General features: G+C 38.9%; 1 protein-coding gene across 9 annotated transcripts in view; it reads right to left on the bottom strand.

Annotated features, from left to right (window-relative positions):
* Positions 1–26,428, bottom strand: part of RALGPS2 (Ral GEF with PH domain and SH3 binding motif 2) — a 113,663-nt gene that overhangs the window by 8,454 nt on the left and 78,781 nt on the right. For 7 of the 9 annotated variants that reach the window (XM_088060251.1, XM_088060253.1, XM_088060248.1 and 4 more), the window contains 8 exons: positions 24,262–24,329; positions 23,472–23,607; positions 22,523–22,674; positions 13,161–13,215; positions 9,817–9,894; positions 8,190–8,295; positions 7,358–7,450; positions 648–753 (listed from right to left, as the gene is read on the bottom strand). In XM_088060251.1, the coding sequence (XP_087916377.1) occupies positions 648–753; positions 7,358–7,450; positions 8,190–8,295; positions 9,817–9,894; positions 13,161–13,215; positions 22,523–22,674; positions 23,472–23,607; positions 24,262–24,329 (794 nt within the window). The remainder of the gene's footprint in view (positions 1–647; positions 754–7,357; positions 7,451–8,189; positions 8,296–9,816; positions 9,895–13,160; positions 13,216–22,522; positions 22,675–23,471; positions 23,608–24,261; positions 24,330–26,428) is intronic. The other 2 variants (XM_088060250.1, XM_088060256.1) reach the window with 1 other exon arrangement.

Consider the following 26,428-nt stretch of genomic DNA (forward strand, 5'->3'; position numbering starts at 1 on the left):
AGATGTTTGGAAATAAAATGTACTTGAAGCAGACAAAGCAATAAGTAATTTTAAGCTCCTTTATCAGAACTTTTAATAATGTTATTTCTTCACAATTTTAAGTGCTATGGAAAAGTAACATTTTCTTCAGTGTTTTAGCTGAAAGCAGGCACTGTGTTGGAGTAATGGACATCCACAGGCTTCTCCACTTAACAGTAAGATCTCTGAGGGGTTTTTCCTGGTAATAGCACTACATTTGAACAGATGGTTTGGGTTTTGGTTTTCATTTGGAGAGAAGGGACTGCTCAAGCAGCTAGTGTTAGCTGAATCCTGGTTTTTTTTTATTGTTACCTATATTTTCACACATGTGAAAATGCCTCAAAGTGTTCTAAATATGGTTTAAAAGAATACAGATGAATACTTCCAATTAAAATCACATCTGGGGGACTCCAGAGAGTTTGTTAAAGAGTTTGGAGAGTTCCTACAACTCAAAGGAGATTCTAAGGATTCTCCATGGGTTGGTGCTCCCATAGCACTCTAAAGGCAAAGGTGACATATTGGAGAGCAGCTGAAACTGGAACAATGTCACCTTTTACTTGCTCATTTATTTGCTGACAAATGACCTCAGCAAAGAAAATGTTTATTCTGGGAATCAGTGCACTGCTTACCCTTCTCAGAATCAGTCAATAAGAAGAGATCTGGATGCTCAGGGTCGTCTGCCATCATCACCATCCAGCCCACCACTGAGACGCTCTTACTCGGTGTGGATTTGAACTGGAAACACAGAGATGAAAATGGAATTAAAACAAGAGATCTGCACACAACAAGTACCCAGAAAGTCAGATCCTCTCAGTGGCACTGTTAAAGACTGGGTAACTTCAAATGAAGCAGGGCACTCAATAAGATTAAGACAATTAACACAGGCCGTGGAAAATTAGAGAAAACAGAACTTAAGACAATGAATGATATTCAAAACAAATTAAAAGGAATATCACAATCTACAAAAGCTTGTTAGACATCTAATCCACACTGCATTCCTTACCACATTAGTGCTTATTTGAACATACAGTATAGTTCAAAAGAGTATTAATAAATGCAAAACTATTCCCTCCACTGTTCACAAACAGAAGAAATGAGATTGCCTGTGCTGTAAGTATTCACAGCATGCAGTTATTATTATAGTACTCTGTAATTAAACATAACATGAGTCCTGGGGACAAGATAACACAACTGTGTAATTAAATATGATGATCTGATTAAATAAATGGATCAAGTGAGGATGTAAATTCAATAAACAAGTGCCCAGAAATGGGCAGTCACACTCTTTTATCAACAAGATGTTCAAAATGATGGTGTCATGTGGCGAAGTCATTAAAATTAATCTATAGTTCTAAAATACTTTTATTCTTCATACTAATGTGTTGTGTCAACCCACTGTATAATACCACAAGGTAGATGCACAATGTTAAATATCAAGTTACTTTTGCTCCATTTTAGAACTGTTGCTTTAGTTTTACAATCCTGGAACTCTGGTTCAACCAAGGAAAGAGCTACTGGTAATAAGTTTGAAGGTATCATGAGCAAAGTAAGAGTTTATAAGAATGTTCTCTGCATGGGAATACAGCTGCTTTATAAATAAAATTCTATTCCAAATCTAATGTCACTTATTCTAACCTATACCACAGGTTAACCAAAGACTTGGAAGGCCACGGAATCATCACGAAATCACTGAATGTTTTGGGTTGGAAGGGACATTAAAGATCATCTCATTCAATCCCTCTGCCACAGGCAGAGACACCTTCCATTAGATCAGGCTGGTCCAAGCCCCATCCAGTCTGGCCTTGAACAATTCCAGGGATGGGACAGCCACAGCTTCTCTGGGCAACCTGTGCCAGGGCTTCACCACTCTCACAGGGAGGAATTTCTCCCTAATATCCCATCTAATCCTGTCTTTTGTCAGTTTGAAGCCATTGTCCAGGTAAGTTTATCTGTCTGGGACTTGCACAACTGGCTACATTTTAAATCCTAGTTTAAAATCCATTAGAACCTAGAATGAACAAATGTTAGACCAGCAGATGAAAGAAAAAGCATTTAAACTAAGTTCAAAATAGTTTAAGAGTCCAGGCTCTTTGGATACACACACTAAAATTAAGTAACTCTCAGAGGTGGACAGATGTGGTAAAGCACCAAAAGAGGAGGAGGTAAATTATAAAGCTCTATTAGATAAAATTTCATTACAGTGGGGGCTGGAACTTCTTTTCAAACAGAAACTGGAATTTCTTTGAGGAGGCAGTAAGTAATGCCAGTCTGTAGTGAAAATTAAGGCATTTTATCTGTAAGAAGGAATAAAGACAAGGAAAGGGAATAAAGTTAAGGATATAGCTCATGAGTTATTTTAAAAAAAGGAAGTGTATATAAAGGATTTGTTATGGACTCACTGACAACAGTGCCTCAAAAAGTATGATGACACAACAATTACAAGGGACCTGCAAAATGCAAACTTCCAAGCAGTCCTAAAACATAAAATGGTCCTTTCCACAGAGATGGAAATTTGAGTCACAAAGCAGTTTTAATGGATTACAGATCAAAATGTACCTCTTGAACAACACTTATTTCTACAGTTTAATGGAAACAACACAATGGGTTTTCCTATCCTAGCTGTATATCCCAACAGGTATCCAATATGTCAAACTGACATCCAAACTGCTAGAGCTCCTTGCCTTTTCACTCAAAACCATCAGTTAATCATGGTGCTTCTCCATAAAATGAAAAGCTCCACACAAGGAAAGTGTTTCCTGCCAGCGTCAATCCGTCATCACTTGAAACACATGTCAGCTTTCCATCCCCGTGCTCAGCTGGATTTGTATTCCATGTTTACACAGTCCCCCAGGGCAGCTCAGCCTCTGCTGATGCACAGAGCCTTGCTAACAGCAATTCTGCTTTGTTAACATGAAGGGAATGAAAGCTTCATTGTAATTTAATGTTCCTGGTTCCTATTTGCTTTTTGTAATATAGGCCACTGGAATGACTCTTATTATACACATGGAAAACTGCACAGCTCTGGCACTAGGCTTCACATAATTGATTTTTGCTGTTGTTGTTCTGAGCTCAAAGGCTTTTATAAGTAAATCTTTGAATCAAAAATTCAGAATTAATCTGTGAACAGACTTTTCACTCCAACACCTACAAATCTCCTCCTCCACGTCTCCTGTTGAGATTCTACAGGTTTCTAATATTCAAATAATTTTCTCAGTGGCTGAACATCCTTCCCAGAATGACAGCATTCTTCACCAGGGTTTTTCAGTGAAAGAGTCTGAGCCACAAGCACCAAGTTTTCTGGAATGCAAATGAATTGATCTAATTCTGATTATAGCATGCAATGGAAGGCTTAGAACTAACCAGGGTTTGTGCTCAAGCATGAAGCATAAAAAGTCTTTATTGCTTTCCAAGTACCTACAAACAGGGAGAAATCTCTCACGAATTCTATGTTGTCACAGAAATTGGCAAGTCCAATCACTGAGATAATAAATAGTTATTTTACAGGTGTATTCCCATTTTTCAGGGTGCTTCTTTTAAGTCTAAGTTCAAGTGGCTAATCTTACTGTTGCCTTATTCTAAATGTGCACAAGTGCTATAGTTTTTCAAAGAGGCATCTCTGTGAGTTCCATTTCAGCATACAAATAAAACCACTGTCCACACATTCCTCTGAGATTGTGCTGCACTACATCTCTGGGTTCTGAAGTTCACATGCTCATTTATAGACAATTCTCCATTACTGCAGTAATAACTGAAACCTGTTCACTATTTAAACTCAATGCCAATTTTATGCTGTTACTCTTAGGAGATGCAGCACACAATACTGGATGCACTCCTTGGCCTTTGACCACAGGCAAGAGAAGAGCTGGCTCGTCTGTGTCTAAAAGGAAGGGGATTTCTTGCCCCTTTTCAGAAATTACTCTGGGATTTTTATGAGGTAATTTTCCAAAGAGGCTGGCTATTATAAGCCTGGAAGAGCTTTGAGTGTCGGTGCATTCCAAGCTGCCTGAAGCAATTGCAGCAGCAGAATGGTCAAAAGCATGCCTGTAATCAAGACACGTTTACCATGAGAGCTCCAGCCAGGAAACTTTATATAGCAGCCTGACTCTTTTGTTGCCAGCGTTCCTTTCCATGTCACAGAGGGCTTGAGAAAGGAAGCAGAAAAGACAGATGTTTAAATGGCTCCAGAAGATGCCTGGAATATTTTGCTGAGGTAAATCTCCAATGTATCGATCTTTGAAAAAGAGACCTGCTTCAAAGTAGATGGCATCATCCTTTTTATCTGTGAAGTAAAAAACCCCAAAGCCTAAATCTAGCCTTGGATCTCTTCATTTTGCAGAGTGAACCTCCTGGGAATATCACTGGACAGTATTTGGAGCATTTACTCATGCTCTAGCTATCCAGGGATGATTGACCATCTGCACTTCATTCTCTCCTGATTAACTTTTCCTGAAGATGCAACCAAACGTGAGCTGAAGCATGACCCTTGACAAGTCATCTCCACAGACTCCAGAACCAAAGCTGAGGCTCTGTACAATATCTCTGCAATGAAATGGATGGAAACCTCAGCCACTAATAGCCAGGTTCGAAGTACAACACAGGCAGAGCAGCTGAACAAGTTACTGACCACCTATTATTAGCCTCTTTAATAATTAAACTGGAATCCTTCAACCAATCCCTCAACCTCAGTAGCAGTTACCAGGTTTCCCACCCTAATTTTAACATAGAGGTCATGCTCTGTGTTTTAACAACCTCTGAAGCAGAGGTTCACTGTGACTACTCACTGCAAACTGTTCGTTTAAACAAAAGACAACTCAAACTGCAGTTAACCTCGACTGCACCTGGGAAACCAAATTAGAGACTGAGCTTCACAACAGGCTTGGCATCCACAAAAAAACAGAGCCTGTCTGCTGCCCTACAAAGCTGAAAGCAAGACATGAGCTGTGTACAGCCAAATCCATGGTTGTGCTGGACAGTTCAGTCCAACTTCATAGAGCCAATTATTATGAAGAAATAAATGTTCTTCAGCAGTCATTGCTTTTAACTACCACTCCTCTTCCTCCTTCTCCTGGGAATTGCCCTGCTCAAACTCCTCTGAGCACCTGCAAACCACAAGGCTGGTAGGCTCCCAGTGGGAAATCCGCAAGCAGCCTGGACTCCAACACCTCCTCACCTCTCTCCTCCTTCTCTTCCTTGAGGAGAAGGAAATCCCCTGCGAATTTCCTTACTGGTTTGCTGGAACATCCTTGAACAAAGAAACATGAGCACACAAGCACGTGAGACAGATTTTGGCTTCTTAAACCTCTGTTCACCAGCTGTTTAGATGTTGTAGGTGTCACAACATATCAGTGACTTGGAGAATATCAGAAGTCAGTTCAAGACGTTTAGAAAATAATCTCTGAAAGAGCATTCTAAATGGATGTGACTGTATTTCCAGGCAAAGTAAAGGTTTTTGCAGGAACAAAGGCTCAGAAGGATCAGATACCAGACTGTTTACCTTTTTCCTTCACTTATTTTTGCTAAAGAAAAGGGAAGACCATTTCAATTATTGAAATTATTATTCTGAAGGAAATGTGTAAACAATGCGAATTCAATGCACTTAATTTCCAATCAATATAATTCCATGCTAAGCATTTTTTTCAAGTTCTCTAAGCCAGCATGCTATTTAGATTATTTTAAAATGCTAATACAGAAGAGTGAAAAAGTTTCTGAATGAATAGATGCAAGTCTGGTAAAGTCCTCCACAATTCTGTAAAGAATACTGAACCAGGAAGACTTACAAATACATATTCTATTCCTAAAAGAAAACAAAATGCAATTTTGGCACAAAGCCTGAAGGAATCGCAGCAGTAACAGGAACACAAAGTCTGACATTACCACAAAAATTTCTTTTCCATTTCTCAGTGTTTCCAGAAAAAACAGGCAACTAGCTGTGAGTGACATAATGCCAGTACAAGTTTTCTCCTGGTTCCTCCGTTTTTTTAATACTTTGCATTTCTACTCATAATAGCTTACAAGTCTGCTCCTTCCTTTTAATGAGGTGGAATCCTTCCCTAAAGTTTTCACTGAAGCCAGAAACAAATGCATCCAAACACACACACTTCTCCCAAGACACCCAGAAGACAGAAGGATTGGCTAATGAACCTTTAGCCTGGCCTAGACAAATTAAGTAGGATCAGTTTCAATCTTACCTAAGCTAAGCTAGTAGGGGTGGATGGCCAAGAAACCACATAAAATAGTTCTGAAAGGAATTACTTTTTGTTAGCCACTTTGAGTGTTATAATACTGTTTCCTAATGAATTTCCAATAGAAGTGGGAAATAATCTCTTAGATTAAGAGAACTTTATACACAAACTTTCCACACAGCAACTTCAAATATTCAGCAGCCTGTGAACCAGAAATGTTAAACTTCAAATCTCTACCCTCTGCACTTAAAAATGTGCAGATGAGGATAAGAAAACAGTATTTTGTACCAGAGAGAAAGTCCCTTTTATAAGGATTCCAAAAGCACAGCTCAGTTTGCAAAATTCCATAAGCTCTATGCAAAGCAAATGTTCTGCAGTGACAGTTGTCATAAATTAACCTGAAACACCTGCCAAGGCAGCCAAGTAATGATTCTGAGTAGTGAATGAACTCAGATTCAAGTATCTCAAATTTTACCCAGTTTCTTAAGAGAATCATTATAATTAACCAGGGACATGAAACAGGAACAATGCACATCTTTACATCCATGGGACGAGTACAGAAAATCCTCTCGCTCCTTCCCCACATAAGCAAAGCATTTTTAGCTTCCTTCAGATCAAGCTGGAGCAAATAAAAGGAACCTCAGCATTATCTGACATCTTCATCAGCTCTCTGCTGAGCAGATGAAGTGTTTGGTACTCCACTGCAGTTAATGGATTACAGGATTATACAGAAAAATCAAATGGTTTAATTTTACCACATAGATGAAATCAGTATAGGTTTAATTGTTGTATCTTGTGACTGTTCAGTTTTTCCTCATCAGTGCTTGTTTAGATTTCAAATGGCAACAAACTGCTGCAAGACTCAAATCATCCAAAGACAGAACTTCTGCCTTTGAAAATGGACAGACCAATGACACAGTTCCTTTCCTAAAAGACCTGCAAAGTCAGGGACACATGGCAGATGCAAAGCAGATGTTCTTGGTGTAGCATATAAATGTAAATGATATTTCCCTGGGGTATATCCATATGAGGTGACTGACTGACTGGGATAATGCTGACAAGAAATCAGGCAAGGCCTCAACTACTCTCAGTGTTTACATCAGGAAATCACATTTTAGTTTTGGCAGGTGATACTGGAACATGCCTGATTTACATACATGTTTTCTCTCTGCAGCCTTCAGGGATTTTGCAGCGTAGTAGTAGAGTTGGGTTCCACACAGTGCCACCCAGTATTTCGTCCAAGATGCTACCTGGAAAGAAAATAAAACAAACAAACAAACCCAAAAGTGCAATGGATGAGATGCTTCATAACATTGAGCTGTGAAAGAGAAGGCACCACCCTGAAAGAACATGAGAGCACTGACTGTCCAGCCAAGCATCAGCCATATTTCCAAAGCTGCTGTTTGTTATTCATGCAGGCCTATGAATGCATGAAAACTCCAGAAAGCAGAAAGACCATGTGCCTTTCCTCTCTAATCTGAGAAAAATGTTCTACATCTTGCTCTATACATCCTGCAACCCCTACACAACACTTTGTGGAGTCAGAGTACATCGATCCCTTTCCTATTCCATCTATGCTGCCATAAGGATCCCACATTGTCCTGAATATGTATTTTGATTTATAATTGTTCATCAAGTATTTGCAATGCAAATGGCTATGAGTTATAATGTATTGATAGATTGCTGGGATTTAGCTCCTGTTAAGGGAGACAAAACATGATTCTCTGCATTTTAAAGTCATCAGTAATTGTAGAAAAGTTTATGCAGCATCTTCTTCTCTTCTACTTCCTAGATTATGTGTATAGCCTTACAAACTGAATAAATGCACCAAACAGAAGAATGGCAACTCTGGCAACGACCCTAAATCTTAATCAGCAAGAGGAGATCTCAGACACTTGAACTAGTTGCCCAATGGCCATTTTACTGTATTTATAACTGGGCAAAGGAAGAAAGTGAGAACATTGACTTATTAAAAAAAATAAATCTTACTGTAGGTTTTTTGCCTTCTTTCAACAAAGTCTTCCTCCTGAGAACACCTTGAATAGTAACTGCTCCTGGATACAAATGAACAGCCAAATCTTCAGACTCTAGGGAGCTGAAAGGAGCATGTGAAGAGTTGTGTGAAAAAATATTTTTCCTAATTTTCCAACCATTACCAAAAACTAATGCAAATATCTTTATTGTAATTTGAAAAAGTCAGCTTTCTATTTATTTGACTTCATTGTGGAAAAAGACTTTGGCTGTTACAAGGAATTGCTGTTGTGGAATTAACACTCGCAAGCAAAAGTGATCAGAAAAATTAATTAGCCAAGCAGGTAATCCTCTATTAAAAAATTAAAACTCAAAACATGACTGAAAGACAAGAACGATTAATTTTAAAAAGCAAACATTTGAAGTACAGTTGCTGTACATGTTAAACCTCTCCTTCAGCCCTCGCAGGAAAGATTTGACTGTTTTTTGGTTAGAAACACCAGAACCATTAGCACATCAAAAACAAAGCACAGCTCAAACATGCACAATACTTAAAATATCTGAAAGCCAGGACAGTGGGCAGGAGCAGGAATAAAGAGTAGAAACCCAAACCACAGCTTTAAGGTGTTTTAATGCAACTGGTGCTCTACTGATCATCTGCCCTACGAAAGATCAGAGAGCAACGGGCTGAAACAAAGGCCAGGTACAGCACTGAGGAAAGAAAAGTGAACTTGATGAAAATTACAAAGCTGACTGGGCTTCAAAAACATTTCCAATCAGAGAAAAGTTAAACCAGGAATCATTTCAGTAAATGTCAATCAGAGCATGTAACTGAAGTGCTGAACCCAGCAGCTTTCTAAGAAAACAGCACCCGAAAATCATTGTGAAGGAAGCCAGGATTTGCTGTTTCATCCATCCTATGTCCAAAGTAAACTGGAAATGTGGAAAACACTTCACTGCAGCACCTACTGAGGATGATGATATGGAGACAATTTTGGACACTGACAGATGTGAACATGGGTGTAATTCAGTGAGACAATGCTTGCTTCTTAACATGATAGAGGTTTCACAGTTAATGGCAATTTCTTTCCCAACTACAGTGAAACAGCTGGAGATAGAATCTGTATCCATAAGGAATCAGAATAATCAGTTATGTTACTCTGTCAGCTTGCAATTACTACTTATATTAAACTGGGGGCAATTTGCATGTGTTACTCATTTTAGGCATCTCTCTGATTTCAGGGAAGAGGAGCAAAGAAATTCAGTACAGAACAGCCAGCAAAGAAAACATCTGGAATGCCATCCATTAGCACCAGGAGCTTTGTTTCCCCATGACAACTACCAGCACTGCTCCACAACGGCAGGCAGTTCAAAAGCTACCCTGGCAAAACATCTTTAAGCCTTGATAGAAAGATCCAATGGTTCAGAATTTGGATTTGCAGACTGGAATGAGCAGTCCTTATGCTGATATAGAGTAAGTCATTGAAGGGAAAAGTTTTAAGTCTGAAGAAAAAGGTCTCTACCTTTATTTTGACACGTAAGTTAGAAAGGTAACATCAGAAAACACCCACTTAATAATTAAACCAAACCAAATCACCAACAGCAGAGGGAAGGTTTGACACCTCTGTGTGCAGTGGGATTGTACCTGCTGGCCTTCATGTGGCCTCGATGGCCATTTCGTGACACTCTTGTCCCCGGACCGAGAGAATGGTACAACCTGTTCCTGTTGGATTCCATTATAAATTGTAGGTATTACATATACTTTCATTCACACAAACAGCATGACTGCTAAAACAGCACAGAACTTTTTTTGTGTGCATATCACAAAACCACTTCTTCCATGAAAGAAAAAGCGAATAATTTTATTTAGAAAAATGCATGCAGAAGTAAATAATATGGTTTTTCATTTCATCAGATGTTCTCTTTGTCAGAACTCACAATACTGAAGTGTTTTACTGGCACTGAAGAATAACACATTTTTAGAGCAAAGTCTGCATTTAGCTTAGACTAAATAAATGTAAAGGAACCATATTGATAGAACTTATCTTGATATCTGACTTTAGATCTTACTACCAAAAACAGTTTCAACTTCTAGGAGTATGAAAACACACAAGCTGTTGGGCTGAAAGGAACCACAAGCTCTGTCAAAATACACCTGACACTGTTTAAAATCCTGTTGTGCTAAGTAACACTGAAATCAGCTCAGCAATATTTCAATTTTCCAGTTCATCTACGCTATACACTTCACCTGTAAGCTCCACATTTTAAAATAATTTACCTGATCCATATTGTTATCCCTATTCAGGAGTTGTGCCCCAGACCTGCCTTTTGAACACTGCTTTGCTTCACTGAACCTTGTTTTTCTGAATCAGATCCCCTAAATTGACTGAATTCCATTTTAGTCAACATAAGCATAGTTGAGGCACTCTGTCCTCACATCCTATTTTTTATTCATTTTTCTAGTTGCTTGTATTCTGTTGAAAGACTGAAAATCAGCAATTCTGTGGGAGCAGGCAGTTAAGCACGAACCTTATTATCAAAAAGATATTAATGAATCACCATCTACTAACCTTTTCCACAGTTTGCCATCATTTGTTTCTTGACATAACAAATATCTTTGACCTTATGAACTATTTTTTAGAACACACTCAAGATACAGGGGAATGAAACAACAACAACAACAACAAAAAAGTAATAAATAGGAGCTGCTTATTGTTGCATACATATATTTGGCATGCAAATTAAGTATGTTTTCTTCTTACCTTTATGCTTGGGGTTTTTTTTTTGCATAACAAGAAGGCTACCGCTCTTGGAATCCTGCTATTTCAGGGAAATCTATTCAGAGACACTCAGGATGACAACCAGTGAGACTGAAGTGTCACTTAATACACTGCCCTTAACAGGATATAACTGTAAGGACTTGGAATTTTAGTCCTTCCAGTAATTTTGACTGGCCTGAAGGGACACCCCAATGCTGAAAACTCTCAAGTTTCAAACTAAGATTCTGTTGCACTTAAAAACAATCAGTGGCTCTAATTCTCATCCCTTCTTCATTCCCCAGCTACAAGCAGAAAGGCCAGGAAAAACAAGAATACGCTTTACATTTCCTTTTGTTGCTTGGGGGATCTGTGTGTGGAGGAATTGTTCTCTTCCTCTTCAGGCGTAAGATGCAGATTTAAGCCTTCCTACCCAAAGCTGTTCTTAAATCACTGAGAAATACTGAATTCCTACTTGCACTGCACAGAAAATAGTCATTAACACTAGATGTATCCCAGTTTTGCCTGAGTTGATAATTCCAGGCAACTAATGCCTCTCCCTCAATAAAGTATCTTTATAAAGAATGGAAACCACTGTGCTTCACTGTACAGACCAAAACCAGAGAGAGACCCTCTCTAGTGAGCTTAAACTTTGACACTTGCATGCCAGTGTATTACCTATTAAATTTTAAAACTTGCCTCATCATCTTATAAACCAAGGAACAGACTCAAGGTTGCTGCAGATCTCTAGGAATTTCACACATGGTGTGGGGAAGGTCTGTGAGGAACCCTAATCCCTCTCCCTGGAAGCAGGCAAGAAAACTCATCCTGAAACACATGAAACCTCCAACAGGGTTCCCAAAAGCTCTCTCAGGAGAGAGAGAAGTACAGAAGGCAAGTGGAATTTGAAGGAGGAATCTTCTGTTTGACGTGGAGCAAGCCTTTTAACTGCGGGAGCCTGGGGCTGCCAGTTCTCATTAGCACAAGGATGAAAAACCCCTACTTTGTCTCAGAAGTCCACACTATTCTGAAGAGTGTTATCATAAGTTTAAACCCAAATTTTAAAGTTTCTTATGCTGGGCTGGGTAAAAACACTCAGTTCACCATGTTTTCTAACTTAATGACTTTTTATCTTTGAGAAACAATTTGATACCAATTCACAATTCCATAAGGCAGCAGGAAAAGAAAAGAAAGAAAACCTTTTGAATGCTGGATGTGCTTTGTGATGCAGCCTGCAAGTTAAGAGGTTGCCTTTCTCACCCCATTTGTGTTCTCTGGTCATGTGGAATGTTACCTAATGAAATTGTTAAGGGACTTTCCTCATGTATGCATTCATATTTCAGGCATATGGCATCCAGGGGTTCACCTTTGGAACAGAGAGATTTTCAAAGACTTCTTCCAAAATTAACACAGAACTTTAATTGCTTCAAGGACTTCTATCAGAATATGTTTGTGGCAACAGTTCCCAACTAAAAAGACAAAGCTTTTTGACAAAAATTCCAATGAAAAATGTAAAAGCATGGTAGCAAAAGTCATTCATGGCAACTCTGAAGCTGATGGATCACCTGAAATTGTGTTATAGAAGCAAGCAATGCACTGTATTGTGCTTCTCACACAGCTGTGGGAAGGTGACTATTCTACCTTTTTCTGTGTTAAACTACAGCTGTTTGCCTTTTTCCACGTTCTCAAATACAACATGAGAATGGGCTGAAGTGGTCAAAGCCACCTGAGCACTTGCAGGTGCTGGATAAAGAACAACTTGTTAATTCTGGACCACAAAAATCAGACATTAGCAAGGGGCATTGTTGTGTCTTCCCATGAAAATGTGAAGGGAAAAGAGGATGAGAGAGACAAAAGAGGTGACAATGTCAATGGAGCAATGGGACTATGAACAGATGAAGTGTCCCAGGGCAAGTGAAAATGAAAATCAGACAAACACAAACAGCACATGTGATATCCATGTATATAAAACCTTTGGGGTCTAATGGTTCTCTGGCTGAGCTCCTTAAAGGATTTGTGCACTGGGTAAGCACCCAGTTACATAAAAGCCCTATGAACCATTAGTGAGCAGAAGGTGTTTCTCTGCTGCTTTAACAGATGCAGCAAACTTGCTACAGTTTTTTAGTGTTCTTACAGACAGATCTCTAGTTCAGTTAACAAAAACCATAATTTTCAGGACCATGTGAGAGACTCTAAGTAACAATGTGAATAGAGAAACACAGGTTTTACTTACCTTTCAAATGCTGGCCAGGAAGTCTCTTCACTGAGTTCAGAACCATCACTGCTACCTAGAGAAATGTAAGTGATACCTTATTTCATTATCTACAAACCATCTCTGTCAATTGTATCTGAAAGAATCAGAATATTTGAGATTCTGAATATAAGAATATTTAAGATGAAACGCACAAAAATACTTCAGTAAAATACGACAAGGAAAACACTTTGTGATTTGCTTCAGGAATTTCACATAAACTGAAATGGAGATTGAAGGGACAAAGTCTAGTTCCACATTAATAATTTGAAGAAAAGGAGCAATAATAAATGGGAATCATATTTTCAAAATATAAAGAGCACCCTAAACACAGATTTGTCTGAATTCAGGGAAACAAGTCACTTATTTAAATAACTTCTTATCAAGTCACACACAGTCATGACCCAGAGTTGCAAGTTCATTGCTGAATCTCTAATACAAGTTTGAGAAACCTTAAACAACTTTTTAAGGCTATCTCCCACTTAATCAGATCACAACAGTATTATTTCCTTCTGTGTTTTGTAAATGAATCCACAACTATTTTATTTTAAACATGGAAAAGAGAGGAAAATCTCAAACCCCAAATGTCTGATGCATCCACTCATGGCAGTCCCATAAATAAGACACTAACTTTACAATTCCAGTAAATGCCATCAGTCTGAAAATGAGTATTTAAATATAGATACGAGGTGGATGTTATCTGTAACGTTAAAAATCGGTAAATAATTGTCAGTAGAGATGCTGTTAATAGAGATCAGTAGCTTCCATACACAATTCCAAGCTGTTGCATTGCTGCTCTTCACCTTTCAGACCAGCCCAGCTGCCCATATCAGCTATTATCCCTGTTCACCATTTCAAAGCAATGGTTTTGGTTCCAGATAATCCCAAAACCTAAATATCAGTGCCATTCAATGTCAGTCAATGCTTGAAGCCACCTTTTGGCACACTAACTTGCCACCTTGTTTGCTCTGCTGCCTGAACACCCATATACAAAGGGAAGAATTTATTCACAATTATTTGAAACAAACCAGAAAACAAACAAACAAATTTGTATCAATGCTCCCTCCTTAAAAGCTCCCTCAGAGAAACAGCAGCTGAAAATGGGAATACAGTTCTCTGTAATTTTAGACAGAAAATCAGCAGGGAAAAGTGGTGCCCTGAAAAATCATGTGTACAAAGTAGGTCTGGATATTCACTGAGTAAACATGGAGTAAAAATGGAGGCAATAAAGATTTACACACAGCAGGGACAATTCCAGCCAAGAGCCGTGAAAATCTCAGCATGGGCTGAAGTTCCCTCTGTGCAAAATTTAAGAGAAAATACATGCCTTTATCTGCCAGCCAATTCAACTGAGATGCCTCTTTTGCAAACATTAGCTCAACATCCACGTATTACTATGATCTCTATGGGACACTAGATAATTTGGTCTCAGCTTATTCTGAATTTTTCCTAACCTGGTTCACACCAACACTACAGAAAGAGCCATTAGTGTAGGGGAAGGAGCTTCCAGATACAGAAGTGATGTTTCAGCAGAGGCTTAAAGGGCTGCAAGCAGGGAGGTAAAATACTCAACAGGTAACTTGCATTACTTTCTAGAAGTGCCTTTAAGTTTTTAATACTTCCATTTGCAGATCACTGGTCCTTAAGCATAAAGCTGCTGAGAAGGTTACAGCAGCAAGTAGCTCTGTCCACAGAAGAGCAGCACAGTTACTCCTCCTGTGATTTACACTTCCACTGGAGCTGTGGGGACAAGTGACCAAAGAGACCCAGGTACCATGGCTGAGTAAATGCTTGCACTTCTGTGACCCTCTCAGACTGAATCTGTCAGCAAACATTCAGGTGCCACAGGGCAGGGGAGCAAAGAAGTGACCATAAAAATAATCAGAAGTTCTGCTCAGCACAGTTTACACCTGACCTGCAATGTGGAAAAGAGAATGTGTGGGTTGAACTCCACATTATTCCAGGCTTTTCTATACAGAAAGACTACCAGGTAAATCATGAACCATCCCATGGAAAAAAGGAGTAACCAGTGGAGTAACCCATCCAGGTGGAGCCTGCTGTTACAGTAGGAGTCTTTGCAAAGCCTGGAAGAAGCGAGTATCACTCAATACTTTCAGCAAATTCTACGATCTACATCACAGTGAAAAGCTCAGTGATTTATTTCATCCTAATGAAACCACAATCACATTCTCTCTAAGGCAATACACAAAGTCTCTTCAAATTAATAAGTAGCATGGTTTGGGGGTGAGGAGACAGAATCAGATGTAACAATTCAGAGACAACTTTAAGCAACTATTTTGGGTAAGATCTCCCAGCTGATTGTCTTTGAAGAAAGTTGTTTGTGGTAGAATCTCTTACAGTAAGACCTTAAGATGCTGAAATCCTTTTAGCAGTTGGAATGACAATTAGGATGGCAGAGTTGAACCCCAACATAAAAAATAGTTTTTTCCTTGCTTAAAATTGAATTTGTCCTTGTGGTTACTTGCAGCAATCTGTCCTGCAAAATGGTGCAGCAATTTCTGTCAAGTCATTCAGTCTGGACTGAAAGCATTAGGGATACTTAGAATCTCATTTATTTTCTTACTTCTGCTTAGATTTAACTTTATATTAGCAAGATTTAATATGACTAGAGCTCTACTTAATTTAGGACCACATGATAAATCCACACAATTAAAATCCCCTAATAAGACAGTATTATGAAGTTATTGTTTGCATTTAAAGTAGGCTGATACATTAAAATTCTACCTGAAATGACATTTTGATGGCAACTGTATCAGCTTTGCAAATAAAGTTATATTAAATTGCTGTGCTAAATAGACTGAAGAAAGATTTAAAAGCTAGTGTTGCTTTGTAAAAATGCAAAGCAATCTAGAACAAGAACTAAAATGTCACCTGCCACAAAGTGACAATCCTTGGTACAGTATCAGTACAGTGAGGAAAACCTACAGGAATTTGAGGCCTCTGTAAACCAAAAATTTCACTTAAAAAGTTAAATCTATACAGAAATTGGCAATTATACTTAAAAGCAACACCAATTTGTAAAGAAATTGCACAATACATCATAGCAATTGATTTAACATTTACATTGATTCCTACAGTTGTAAAAATTGTAGCAAAAGCCTGGAAAAGGTTGAATTTTAGCGCTGACTATTCCTCTACCATCCATATAAAAACATCAACAGGAATTTTTTAGATTCTAAAACCTTCTAGGAGATATTTTGCATGACACGAGTTCTGATGCTAAAAACACCCCTTTGCTGAAAAGCGAAAGAAAATACCTGACATCCCTCCTTCCAAAACAAAACAGAGGTAAAAGGGACTGTTTTTAACTTAATAAAAGTTAGATGTCTAGCCAAGTCTGTTTAAACATTAAGTGCACTATTTGAGTGTCACCTCAACTGGAAATATTTCATTCATTCAGTACTCTAAAAATATATCACCTTCTTAAATTCTTCTCAAGTATGTACTCAATATTTGAGTTTTTCCAACAACCTCAAGCAAGTTCTTCAGGTTAAACTTAACAACAAATCCTAGGTAGTATAATTCCTTTCTGTTAGTTAATGTACTAAACAAATTTTGGCTTTATATAAGAAGTCACTTAACTCAAGACACTATCTTCCTAGTTTTCTTCATTGCTAATAAATTTCTTGTGCAGGACTGAAATAAAATAAAATCTTTAGGAAGGTTTTTTTCCTATCTTAGGAGTAAAAGCATTTGGCAAGATGGCTTTTTTTGCTAAGTGTGCCGGTGATTATCTGAGAAGGCTCAGGATTGTCTGCAGAGCCCCGGCACTGCAGCTCCCTTCAGATGTGAATTTTCTGCTCACATCTGCACATGCAGATGGATGTCTGTGAGATGTCTGTGCTCCAGCCACACAAACAGAGTGAGGTTCCCAGTTATGGGATAGGGAATGCCTGTGCTGCCCCATATCCACTCCCCTGGTCACGGCACCCACTCACCGGAGCAAGTCTGGGGATACTGAACACTTAACACAGGCTTTCTTTATCCAGAAGTTAGTCCCCAAAGTTAAACAGGTGTTAATATAAACAAACCAACCCCAAAGAGTTTAAAAAGTCTTCAGACTAAAAATTCTTTCCCCTTCCCAAATCTGTCATCGACACTCTCTTGGCTCCAGTTACACCGTGTTTCCAGAGCTGGTGACGGACCCGACAGAGCTTGAAATTCTACCGTGAAAACACACAAAATTGGTCAAGAGGCCTGAACATCAACAGCTGCAGCACAGCCCAGCCCAGACAACACCACAGAGATGGGCTCCATGCCCTGAAAGCTCTGTTCTGCTTTGGTGAGCTCACAACCACACTGCAAATCCTCATATACGGTTCATGACCATTTAACTATTTAGGTTTAGTTTAAGCAGCTCAACTCTGGCTCCTCAGTTAACCAAATACAGATGGCAGGAACTCTGGCAGAGGACTCAAGCAATATCATGCCAGAGAATTGATAGAAACTTTTAATACCATCACTGAGTTTCACTGTGAAAAATCAGCAAAAGCAAATAACCAGATGGATAAAGATGGGGCAGAAAAAGGGAGTTTTTACAACTACATTGATTTCAACACATCCAGAGTGTGAGCCTCGGACCAAACACAACCAAGAAAGATTGGGGAAGAACTGGGTTGCTAGACTATCTTCTCCTCTCAAATCCAGGCACCCACATGTGCATTTTTAACCTCTAATATTATAAAGTTTTTTATTTATCCTAGCACTAAAGAAGTAGTAGCTCACAATAGCAAAACCAGGTATCCACATTTAAGGCAAGAGACAGGCATTCATACACTCATATAAAGGAAATATATAAATAAACCTGACATATTTTTTCTGCCTGAAACCCTACCTGAAATCTGATCTGATGACTCAGAGTCCTACACACCTGAACAGCACAGTACAGGTTAAGGAATCAAACAAACACTGGCTGTGTAAAGGTCTTCCCTACTCTACAGGCTGCCAAGACCCCTGAAAATAAATGCATACACTGTATACCTACACCTATACCCCGTTTATTTAAAGAGAAATATAATCCCTTGTAGAATTCAGTAACTTGGAGGTGGTGACTTAATGGAGGAATTCATTAAAATGCTGATATTCTCATATGTATTTAATGCCAGTTTAGGTTTGGAAATGTAGAAATGTTCTTACAAAGGCACTTTCTTACATTAATTCACACGGATTTAAAATACCTTTCTTTGACTCTGCAGCATTAATTCCTCCAACTGCATTAAAACAAAGGCTGAAGCTATTCTCCAGTGATTGCAACACACAAAGGCCAATGTTCAAGAGTTCTAGTTTTTCCAGAGCTTTCATCCATATCATTGTAGACTAGGAAAAATAAGTGGAAAAAAAAATAGCTTAAAAAGAATTTGCATCCACCACTGCTACAAACACAATCCGTAATTGTTTCCTTTGAATTTTTAAACACCTCAAGTTACAATCTCAATTTCAGCAGTGTTCCTGTGTTCATAACTTGACATCTGTTTTTAAGTGGTATACGAGACAGCACTCTCAAAGAATAACTTCCTTAGCAAAACAACTTGGCATCCTCTAGGTTAGATGCTCTAAGAGGAGGAAAGCCACACAGAAGCAATGTATGAAAAGAGAGGCCTATTTTACACTGTCCCTTTACTTCCTAAGAATTATCTGAACAATTTGCCATTGTAAACAAACTCAGCTTAAGAAATTCAGTAACGCAGCAGAGCCAAATTCTAAGAAATGGTGGAAATCCAAAGCTTCTGAGAACATTAATGAAACAAGTTGAACATTCCTGCAAAGATACTTAAGAGCATGCTTGATCAATAAATACTTTAAAAGTGTAAGAAAATTGGGAATGACTAGAGAACCATGTATTCTTTAGAAAAATATCTTATGAATTAAAGTAAGTTTCATGTTATTTCTGAGTGGAACCAGGACCTAGTAAAATCATCTTAATTTATTCTACTTTCAGGTGAGGAGGTGACAGGAGGCAAATACAGGCAGGAGAACAGGTGGTACAAGTTTGCAGGTGGTTCCTTGAACCCAGCCAAGAGCAATGCTCACACCTCAGGAGGGCAGAGTGTACACAGTGACCTCACCAAAACAGTGACCTCACCCAAAAACAGCCCTCCAAGAACAAAACCACGTTGTAGCTTTAGGCCAGGCTGATAGCAGTGAGTGGGGGTTCTCAATGAACTTCCACTGCAAAGTAAAAGCATCTGTCCCAATTTACTGAAAGCAGCTATTCAGGACTGTCTGCACAAAACAGACATTTTCACCACTGTTCATCTGTCTGTACTTTCATTTATTGTCTCTCAAAAGTGTCTGCAATCAACAGAAATAAAGTGGGGTTTTAAGGACTCAAGCCATATAACCTCTTTTTAGTCACCCACCTACGAGATTAATCATATCCTTGAGAATTTCAATTCTCTATGTGATTATAAAGAGCTCCAATTGTAACCACCTCAAATGCAGCCATCTACATTATAAATGTCTAAAACTTACAAGAGACTATTTCATCTTGTTACATGCCTAAATGCAAGAGAACATTTCCCATCTGACACTGTATATGCGACTGCACAATTGTTTCTTCCTTCTTATTTGGATAGCCTGGCAGTGCTGGAAAAAGATTTCTCACTTTTTAAAATCTGTTGTCCAGACGACAAGCACCAATTTATAATACAGAACCAGAGGTACAGATAACACATGACCATCAGCTATGGAACACCATCCCACAGCACTAGGAACAAGAACTGTTTTGACCCAAGCACAAGAAATCAAAATAAAAGAGGTTTTCTCTTTAATATTTTTGAGTCTGTTTGTTTTCAGAATGAGTTGAATGTACATAATCAGCCTTCAATCGCAGAAATTAAGAAAATAATCTGATAAAGGTCTCTGATCATGGCTGTCACATCACAGATCGGCCAATTTTGAGCAAACACCACACCTGTTTCACTTTCTCCATTACTGCTGCTTTAGGAATAATTTATTGCAATGAAAAACACCCAGTTATATATTCTTCATTGTGAAAGGTTAATGACATTGATGTAAAGCTCTGCACCATTCCCAGTGGACAGTCAGCCTTTCCCAGCACGACATAACCAAAATGTCCATCATGGCTTTAATGTGTATTTTAGGTTAGAGACTTGCTGATGGATTCCCATGGACAGTGTAGCTACACTGGTGCTGTTTTGATATTTAACAGAGGCACATCCTCCAATATGAAAGGACTGGAAAGGTCTAAACACCTCTGAGCCCCCAAAACACAGGAGTGACTTAAAGCAGCATTACAGTTGTCTTTAAAGGCACATTTAAGGTGCTGACATAGCAGAAACTCTGTCCATGTTTTGAAGAAGGATCATTTATCCGAAAAGTTAAGGCCTATATAGGCTTATATGTAAAAAAGGTAGTCCTGTTTCTAGAGCAACAGGTTTAAATCCACGTTTATGGGCAAGGTGAGGAATAACACTCCTTTCAGTACACACATTCAGGAGACATTTTCCTGACTGTCTTTTGAAGCTGTGTTGTAGAATACCATAAACCTCCTCTCTGCTGCAGTGACTGTACTGATTCCAAGTCCTGAGTAAACAGACTACTTCAAACATGATGGAGGAACTCAGCAGCTTCAATCAACTTCCTTAAATCCTGCTGAGGCAGCAGCACAGAATGCCAGACAACTTACATTTCCAAGAATTCTGCAGTAATAGATACTGCAAACCTCCAGAACTTACCCTCTTCTTCCATGTGTATTTCTAGCACCTCTATCAACCTTTTGTGTCACTGAAATTTTCATCATCAAGAAACAGCAAAAATAACAACACTGCTGGACTGTCAAAACAGTGATAAAACTCAGTATGGGCAGGCTGGAGGTGAAAGAGAATGGGAGAGGGGAATTTCTAAGCACAAATGCTGATCTGGCACAAAATACCCAAGGTTCCTGTTTTACAAGTCATTTATACCAGTCTTCTCAAGTGGCAATTTTGTTCCAGCTTGTCAGGTCATGCTTGAGCTAGAGAACAGAACTGAAAACTTCAGAGAGGAGACAAAGTAGGAAAATCCTATATTCTCCAAAATATATAAATGGTGACTGGTTCTCAATTGTACCTTATGAAAACCTGCCTGTCAGCTCTGGCAAACTTTCCCTGCTAGGCTCTAATGGAGGTACAAAAATAACTCACCCAGGAAAAAAGGGATCAACTGCAGAGAATTTCTCAGGTATTTAGATAGAGAACATCCATAAAACATTGCCCTGAGAAAAGGGCAATGTTACATCTCAGCACAGCTGACAAAAGCTTGCTTCTCCTGCACTGTGCAAGCCCTGGGAATGGAAGCTGCCTGGACACTGAAACACCATTCCTGATGGATGATTTTAAAATGGAAAACTTTGCCACAGCAGAGAACCCACAGGGAACAGAGACAGACAATGCATACTAAATAGTGGAAGCTGTCTGAATGTGAACAGGTTCACTTAGAACAACTACTTGGGTGTAATTCCATATGGCTTTCTCCTCAAGGAGCCTTACAGCTCCTGAAAGCAGAATCATCTGACAATCTGCGACCTTGTTGCCTTCCACGAAGGCTAAAAAGCAAAACTGCTTCTAAAATTCAGTTATCCAAAGAAATGTGAAGCACTACAAGGATCTTTCATCATCAATGCATAAAATTTGAACACCACTGAATTCTAGGAAACAATTCTGAGAAAAAGGACTGCAGTGAGAGGTTCCATTTGTCAACCCTGCAAACAGGTGGATTTTTGAGGCACTTGTGTCCGGTCCTCCCTCCACTTAAAAGATCTATGTCCAACAGGAAAAAAGAGCAAAGAAACTCAGGAAGCAGAACTTCTCAAAAAAGCACCACCCTAAATATATGAAGATAAGTAATTTATCAAAATTTAGTAGATTCTGGCATTTTGAAGTATTTGAAAGTTAATTTTCTATTTTCTATCAAAATCAGAAGCATTTAGAAAGTATGCTCTTAAAACTGTCAGCAATTTACACTGTCAAGTCAAAATTGCATTTTAAATAGAAATCCCACTATAAAACTTTGAAAACTTGAATCGATTTAGTGAGGGAATAAAAGAGAATAGAAAATCATGTCCCACACTTCCTTCCACCTCCATTGAGGAGTATCAGAAGCAGTATCACTAATAGGGGAAAAAACAAAAAAATTCTTTTTCATAATTCCTCAGTTCATGCTGTATAAATGAAGCCACCCTCCTTCCCCTACAATTCTCAGATTTGTTCTACAACAGAAGCAGGATTTCAGAACAGCACTGCTGCAGGCACAGTCACCACCCAACTGTGCTAAAACCTTTATTAAAAGCCCAGGCACTGCATGGGTGTGTTTGCAGCTCCTACCTATTGAAATTCCACTGGAAAGGGTGGAGCTCTCAGCCTGCCCTCGGGATGGGACGTGGGGCTCCATGACGCTGTCATCCAGCAGGTGCCGCGGTCCTGCGTTGGGGAACGTCGCGCTTTTAAATTCGGCCGTGTTCATTTTGTGTATGAAACTGGAAACGAACAAGGACACAGCTGTTACAGCCTCCCTCGCCTTTGGTGTGTCTCAGGAGCTGCTTTAACATCCTGAAGGACTGAGTGCACTGTGCCCCTAAAGCCAAGCCATAAGTGACTGTGCACAAAGAAATTATCGGTAGGAATTGCCAGCTTTAAAACGGCACAGAACTCATGTAACAAAGAGGAAGTCAGGAGTACATTAACAATTACTTTCAATATCTTATGCTATTTTTGTCTTCTATAACAACTGAACTGAAGCATGGCATTGTAGCTTGTTAAAGGTAAACTTACATAATAGATGTTATTCATTACTGGGTAGCTACAATCTTGCATTTTGAAGATATGACAAGGGAAATGATGAGATAATGATAGAGATATTACTAGAAATACATTTATATGGAAAAAGCCTGAAGCCATTACTCAACAGAGTTAGTCTACAAAGAAAGTCTATAAAGGAGGTCTCCCTGTAAAAATACCAATAAATTTTGAATTTTGAATAATTACAGTGGCACTGGGTTACTAAAAAGTGATAGTTTTGTCATTCAGAAAGAGCCATTCTGGTTAACTCACTGACTAGTCTTATCATCAAAAATTCACCATTCCTATTTTGAGTAATTCTCCTCGGTTGGGATACCAGCACTGTAGTTCTGAGCCCTGGCCACAAATTGCTCTGTAAGTGAACTACTGTGCACAAATCATGCTACTTTTTACAAGCAAAGCTTTTGTATGGAAAGGATGATACAACACTTAAAAAAACAAAGCTCAGGATTTTTAGGTTAAGCAAAATGCTGACTTGTAACCCAGACTGTGACATTTCCTGTGTCCGTGGGGTATCAGGTTCCGAGGTGAAGGGGGTGTCGGTGGTAGCAAGGCTCCTTCAGCTGCAACATTCTTCCGTCCACTCTGTGGAGATGCTCCGACTTCAGAGCCTGGGAAGAAAAAAGACATTATTCCCAAGTCATTTCAGAATTACTGTCAGGGTCACTTCTTAGGAAATCATGGAAAAGTTTCACAAAACTTCCTAAACTCCCTCTATAAGAGATAACTGCATTAAAACTCATTGATCTATTGATAATTAAACCCCTTGCACTTCAGGGCTTTTGCATAGGATTAAAACCAAACATGTTTAGTTCAAGTAGCCCATCCAGTGAAAGTATTTTGCAAGTCCTAAAGGTGGCTGCATTCTCTACACCAGCACTGGGCATGTTCCACTGATTCTACATTTTCAAACTCCTGCCTTCAACCACTTTTGGCATTGACCAAGAAGAATGTTCATTTTTGGAAGCGTATTATGCCATGAAAAGTTTAGATGAAGGCCCATCTGTCTAGACACAACAAAGAATGAATATTTAATAGCTCTTCACCCCAAATGACATTAACAACTTAGTGCCACAATGCATACAAGAACCTAAAAAAATGACTCAATTCCTTCTTTACAGATCACCTTTAGACTTTTTATTACAAACATGCAGTGTTTAAACTTCACACTTCTTTATAGCCTCAGGCAAATATTTTCCATGTCTGCAATTCTAAAATAATGCACATGACAACCTCAAGTCTTCTCACATTTATTAAGCATTTACCTACTAAATCTTCTCTGGAAGCAGCAGAGTGGGGGGTGCTGGTCCCTGGTTCTATCTTTAATGAAAGTCTGCGTTAAAGAAACATTAAAAATTACTTTATCAGGAAATAAAAATATAAGTTTGCGAAGAATAATTTTTTAATTTTATGACTGCAAGCTGCCTGATTCTGTGATTGCAAGAAGTACTACAAAGGTAATACAAACAGTACAGAGTTATCTTTAGCATACACTATTTTCAAACTTGATTTTTTCTGCCTTTGTTTCATACAGATCACCAGAACCTGCAGTGCCCTGAGAGGGCTGGCACACAACTGAAACTGCTATTCCTGCTAAAACCTGGTAAAAATAAAAATGAAAATAATACACATCTTCTCTCCTCACTTTGGCTAAAATATTTATTCTGGGAACACTTAAAATTTAGATTTTTATATGAAGTGCACTAGTGTGCCAAGCCTTTTGTCTTTACTGGTCCAAAAGCCAAAATCTTCTTTTGTGTTTTGGAAATACATTATCAAAATACATTGATTTTAGCCATAATTCAAGCTTTTTCTGTAACTTTTTAATGCCATTTCCAGCAGGCCCACAAAGACAGACTATAGGATCAGATAACTCCAGGAAGATGAAGTGTATCTTGTCTACACAGTTTGCAGAACTAGAATCTTTGAAACTACTAACACTGAAAAAGCATCTATTTAATTTTGGGGAGAAAAAGTTTAAAGTTTGACAGCTCCTCTCCCTCTCATTCTCAGACAGTATAGCAACAATTCATTTCAATTTTATAATATAATCTTTTCAATTAAAATATTTTAGGAAGAAAAAACATGTATTCAAACTACAGTTGCTGTTCTCTAACTTTGACCTGTTTGCTGACAGACACCTTGGGGGATGAAAAGTAGAGGACCCACTTTAAGTAAGATTAATTCTTGAAATACACTCCTTGACCATAAAATAATTCATTTTGGAGATGTACAAAACTCATCAGTGCAAAACCAGACTCTGTGAACAGCAGCCATGCTTTTAATTTATGTGCCATCGTCTCCAGTCATTGCCCTGCTACCAAAACAGGGATTGTGCAGGATGAAGAGACTGCAGCTCCTTCATCAATCAAATTCCCTCTGCTAGTGAGTCCTACCCAGTGAAAGTGAAGGAAGGTGGAGAGTGGAATTCATGTATACAATGTACTAAGGAGACAGTGCAGGTAAGAAGCTTGAATTTGGGTTGGTTTTTTTTTTCCTTCCTTCAATTTTTTTCCTTCCTTCAAAGCTCCTCAGAGCTTTACTCTCAGTGATGGACAACTGAAACTTTGCAAATCACGCTGTAGAACATCCCAGGAAAAAGCTAAAGCTGGATGCATCCACAAGGACATTCAGAGAACAACTTACAAACCTCAGTAGAGAAGCCAAGGGTCTGAGTCCTCGTTAACTGACATAAATTGAAAGGGTCTCCATTTGCTGCCTTTCAGTAAATCCAAGTTAGGGCTATTAAATGGCAAAGCACAGCTGTTCCTGAAGTGTGCATCCCCCTCCTGCCACTCCAAGGGAGCTGCACAAGCAACCAATTCAAGCCCTCTGAGGTGACAAACTTCCCGGGCGGGCAGGATGGGAATGGGTGGGGAACCTCCTCGAGCACATCAGCCAATGAACAAAACCTTCCTTCATAGGCAACAGATTTGCCTTAGGGTGTTTCCGATCCTCAGTTCCTGTCTCTTGCCAGAAATTTCCCTCCCCCAGTTTTGCTGGATGCCAAATCACTTAATGCAGTAATAATCTTTTAATTAAGGACGTAGAAATCTTGGGAGGGAGGCTGGGAGAAACAGCCAGAGACAGAGAGGAATGGGAACCTGCCTCTCAAAAATCAAGTGCTTATATTTTACTCGCACTTTATAACCTAATCAAAGAGAAAAGTATAAAATGAAGGACTATCTGCAAGTCAAAGCTTTAAGTCACCCTCAGTAAAAACTTGGGACTGGATGCACAGATGGTTTTGTTCTGATGAAGAATGACTTAAGCCATCTCAAATCACAGGATTCCTCTTAATGACAGAACAGGTGAGCCACATGTAGAAAGTGCAGCAGATCTGTTTCTCTATTTAATGGGCACAGCAGATCAGACTGACCTGAAGCAAGGGCTTGGTGCAGTCTGGCATAGAAAAGGGAGCAGATCTGCCAT

This window comes from Pseudopodoces humilis, chromosome 10 (genome assembly GCF_049639895.1).
Source record: "Pseudopodoces humilis isolate 2021_Gansu_Grassland_sample_001 chromosome 10, ASM4963989v1, whole genome shotgun sequence".
NCBI classification, from domain to species: domain Eukaryota; kingdom Metazoa; phylum Chordata; class Aves; order Passeriformes; family Paridae; genus Pseudopodoces; species Pseudopodoces humilis.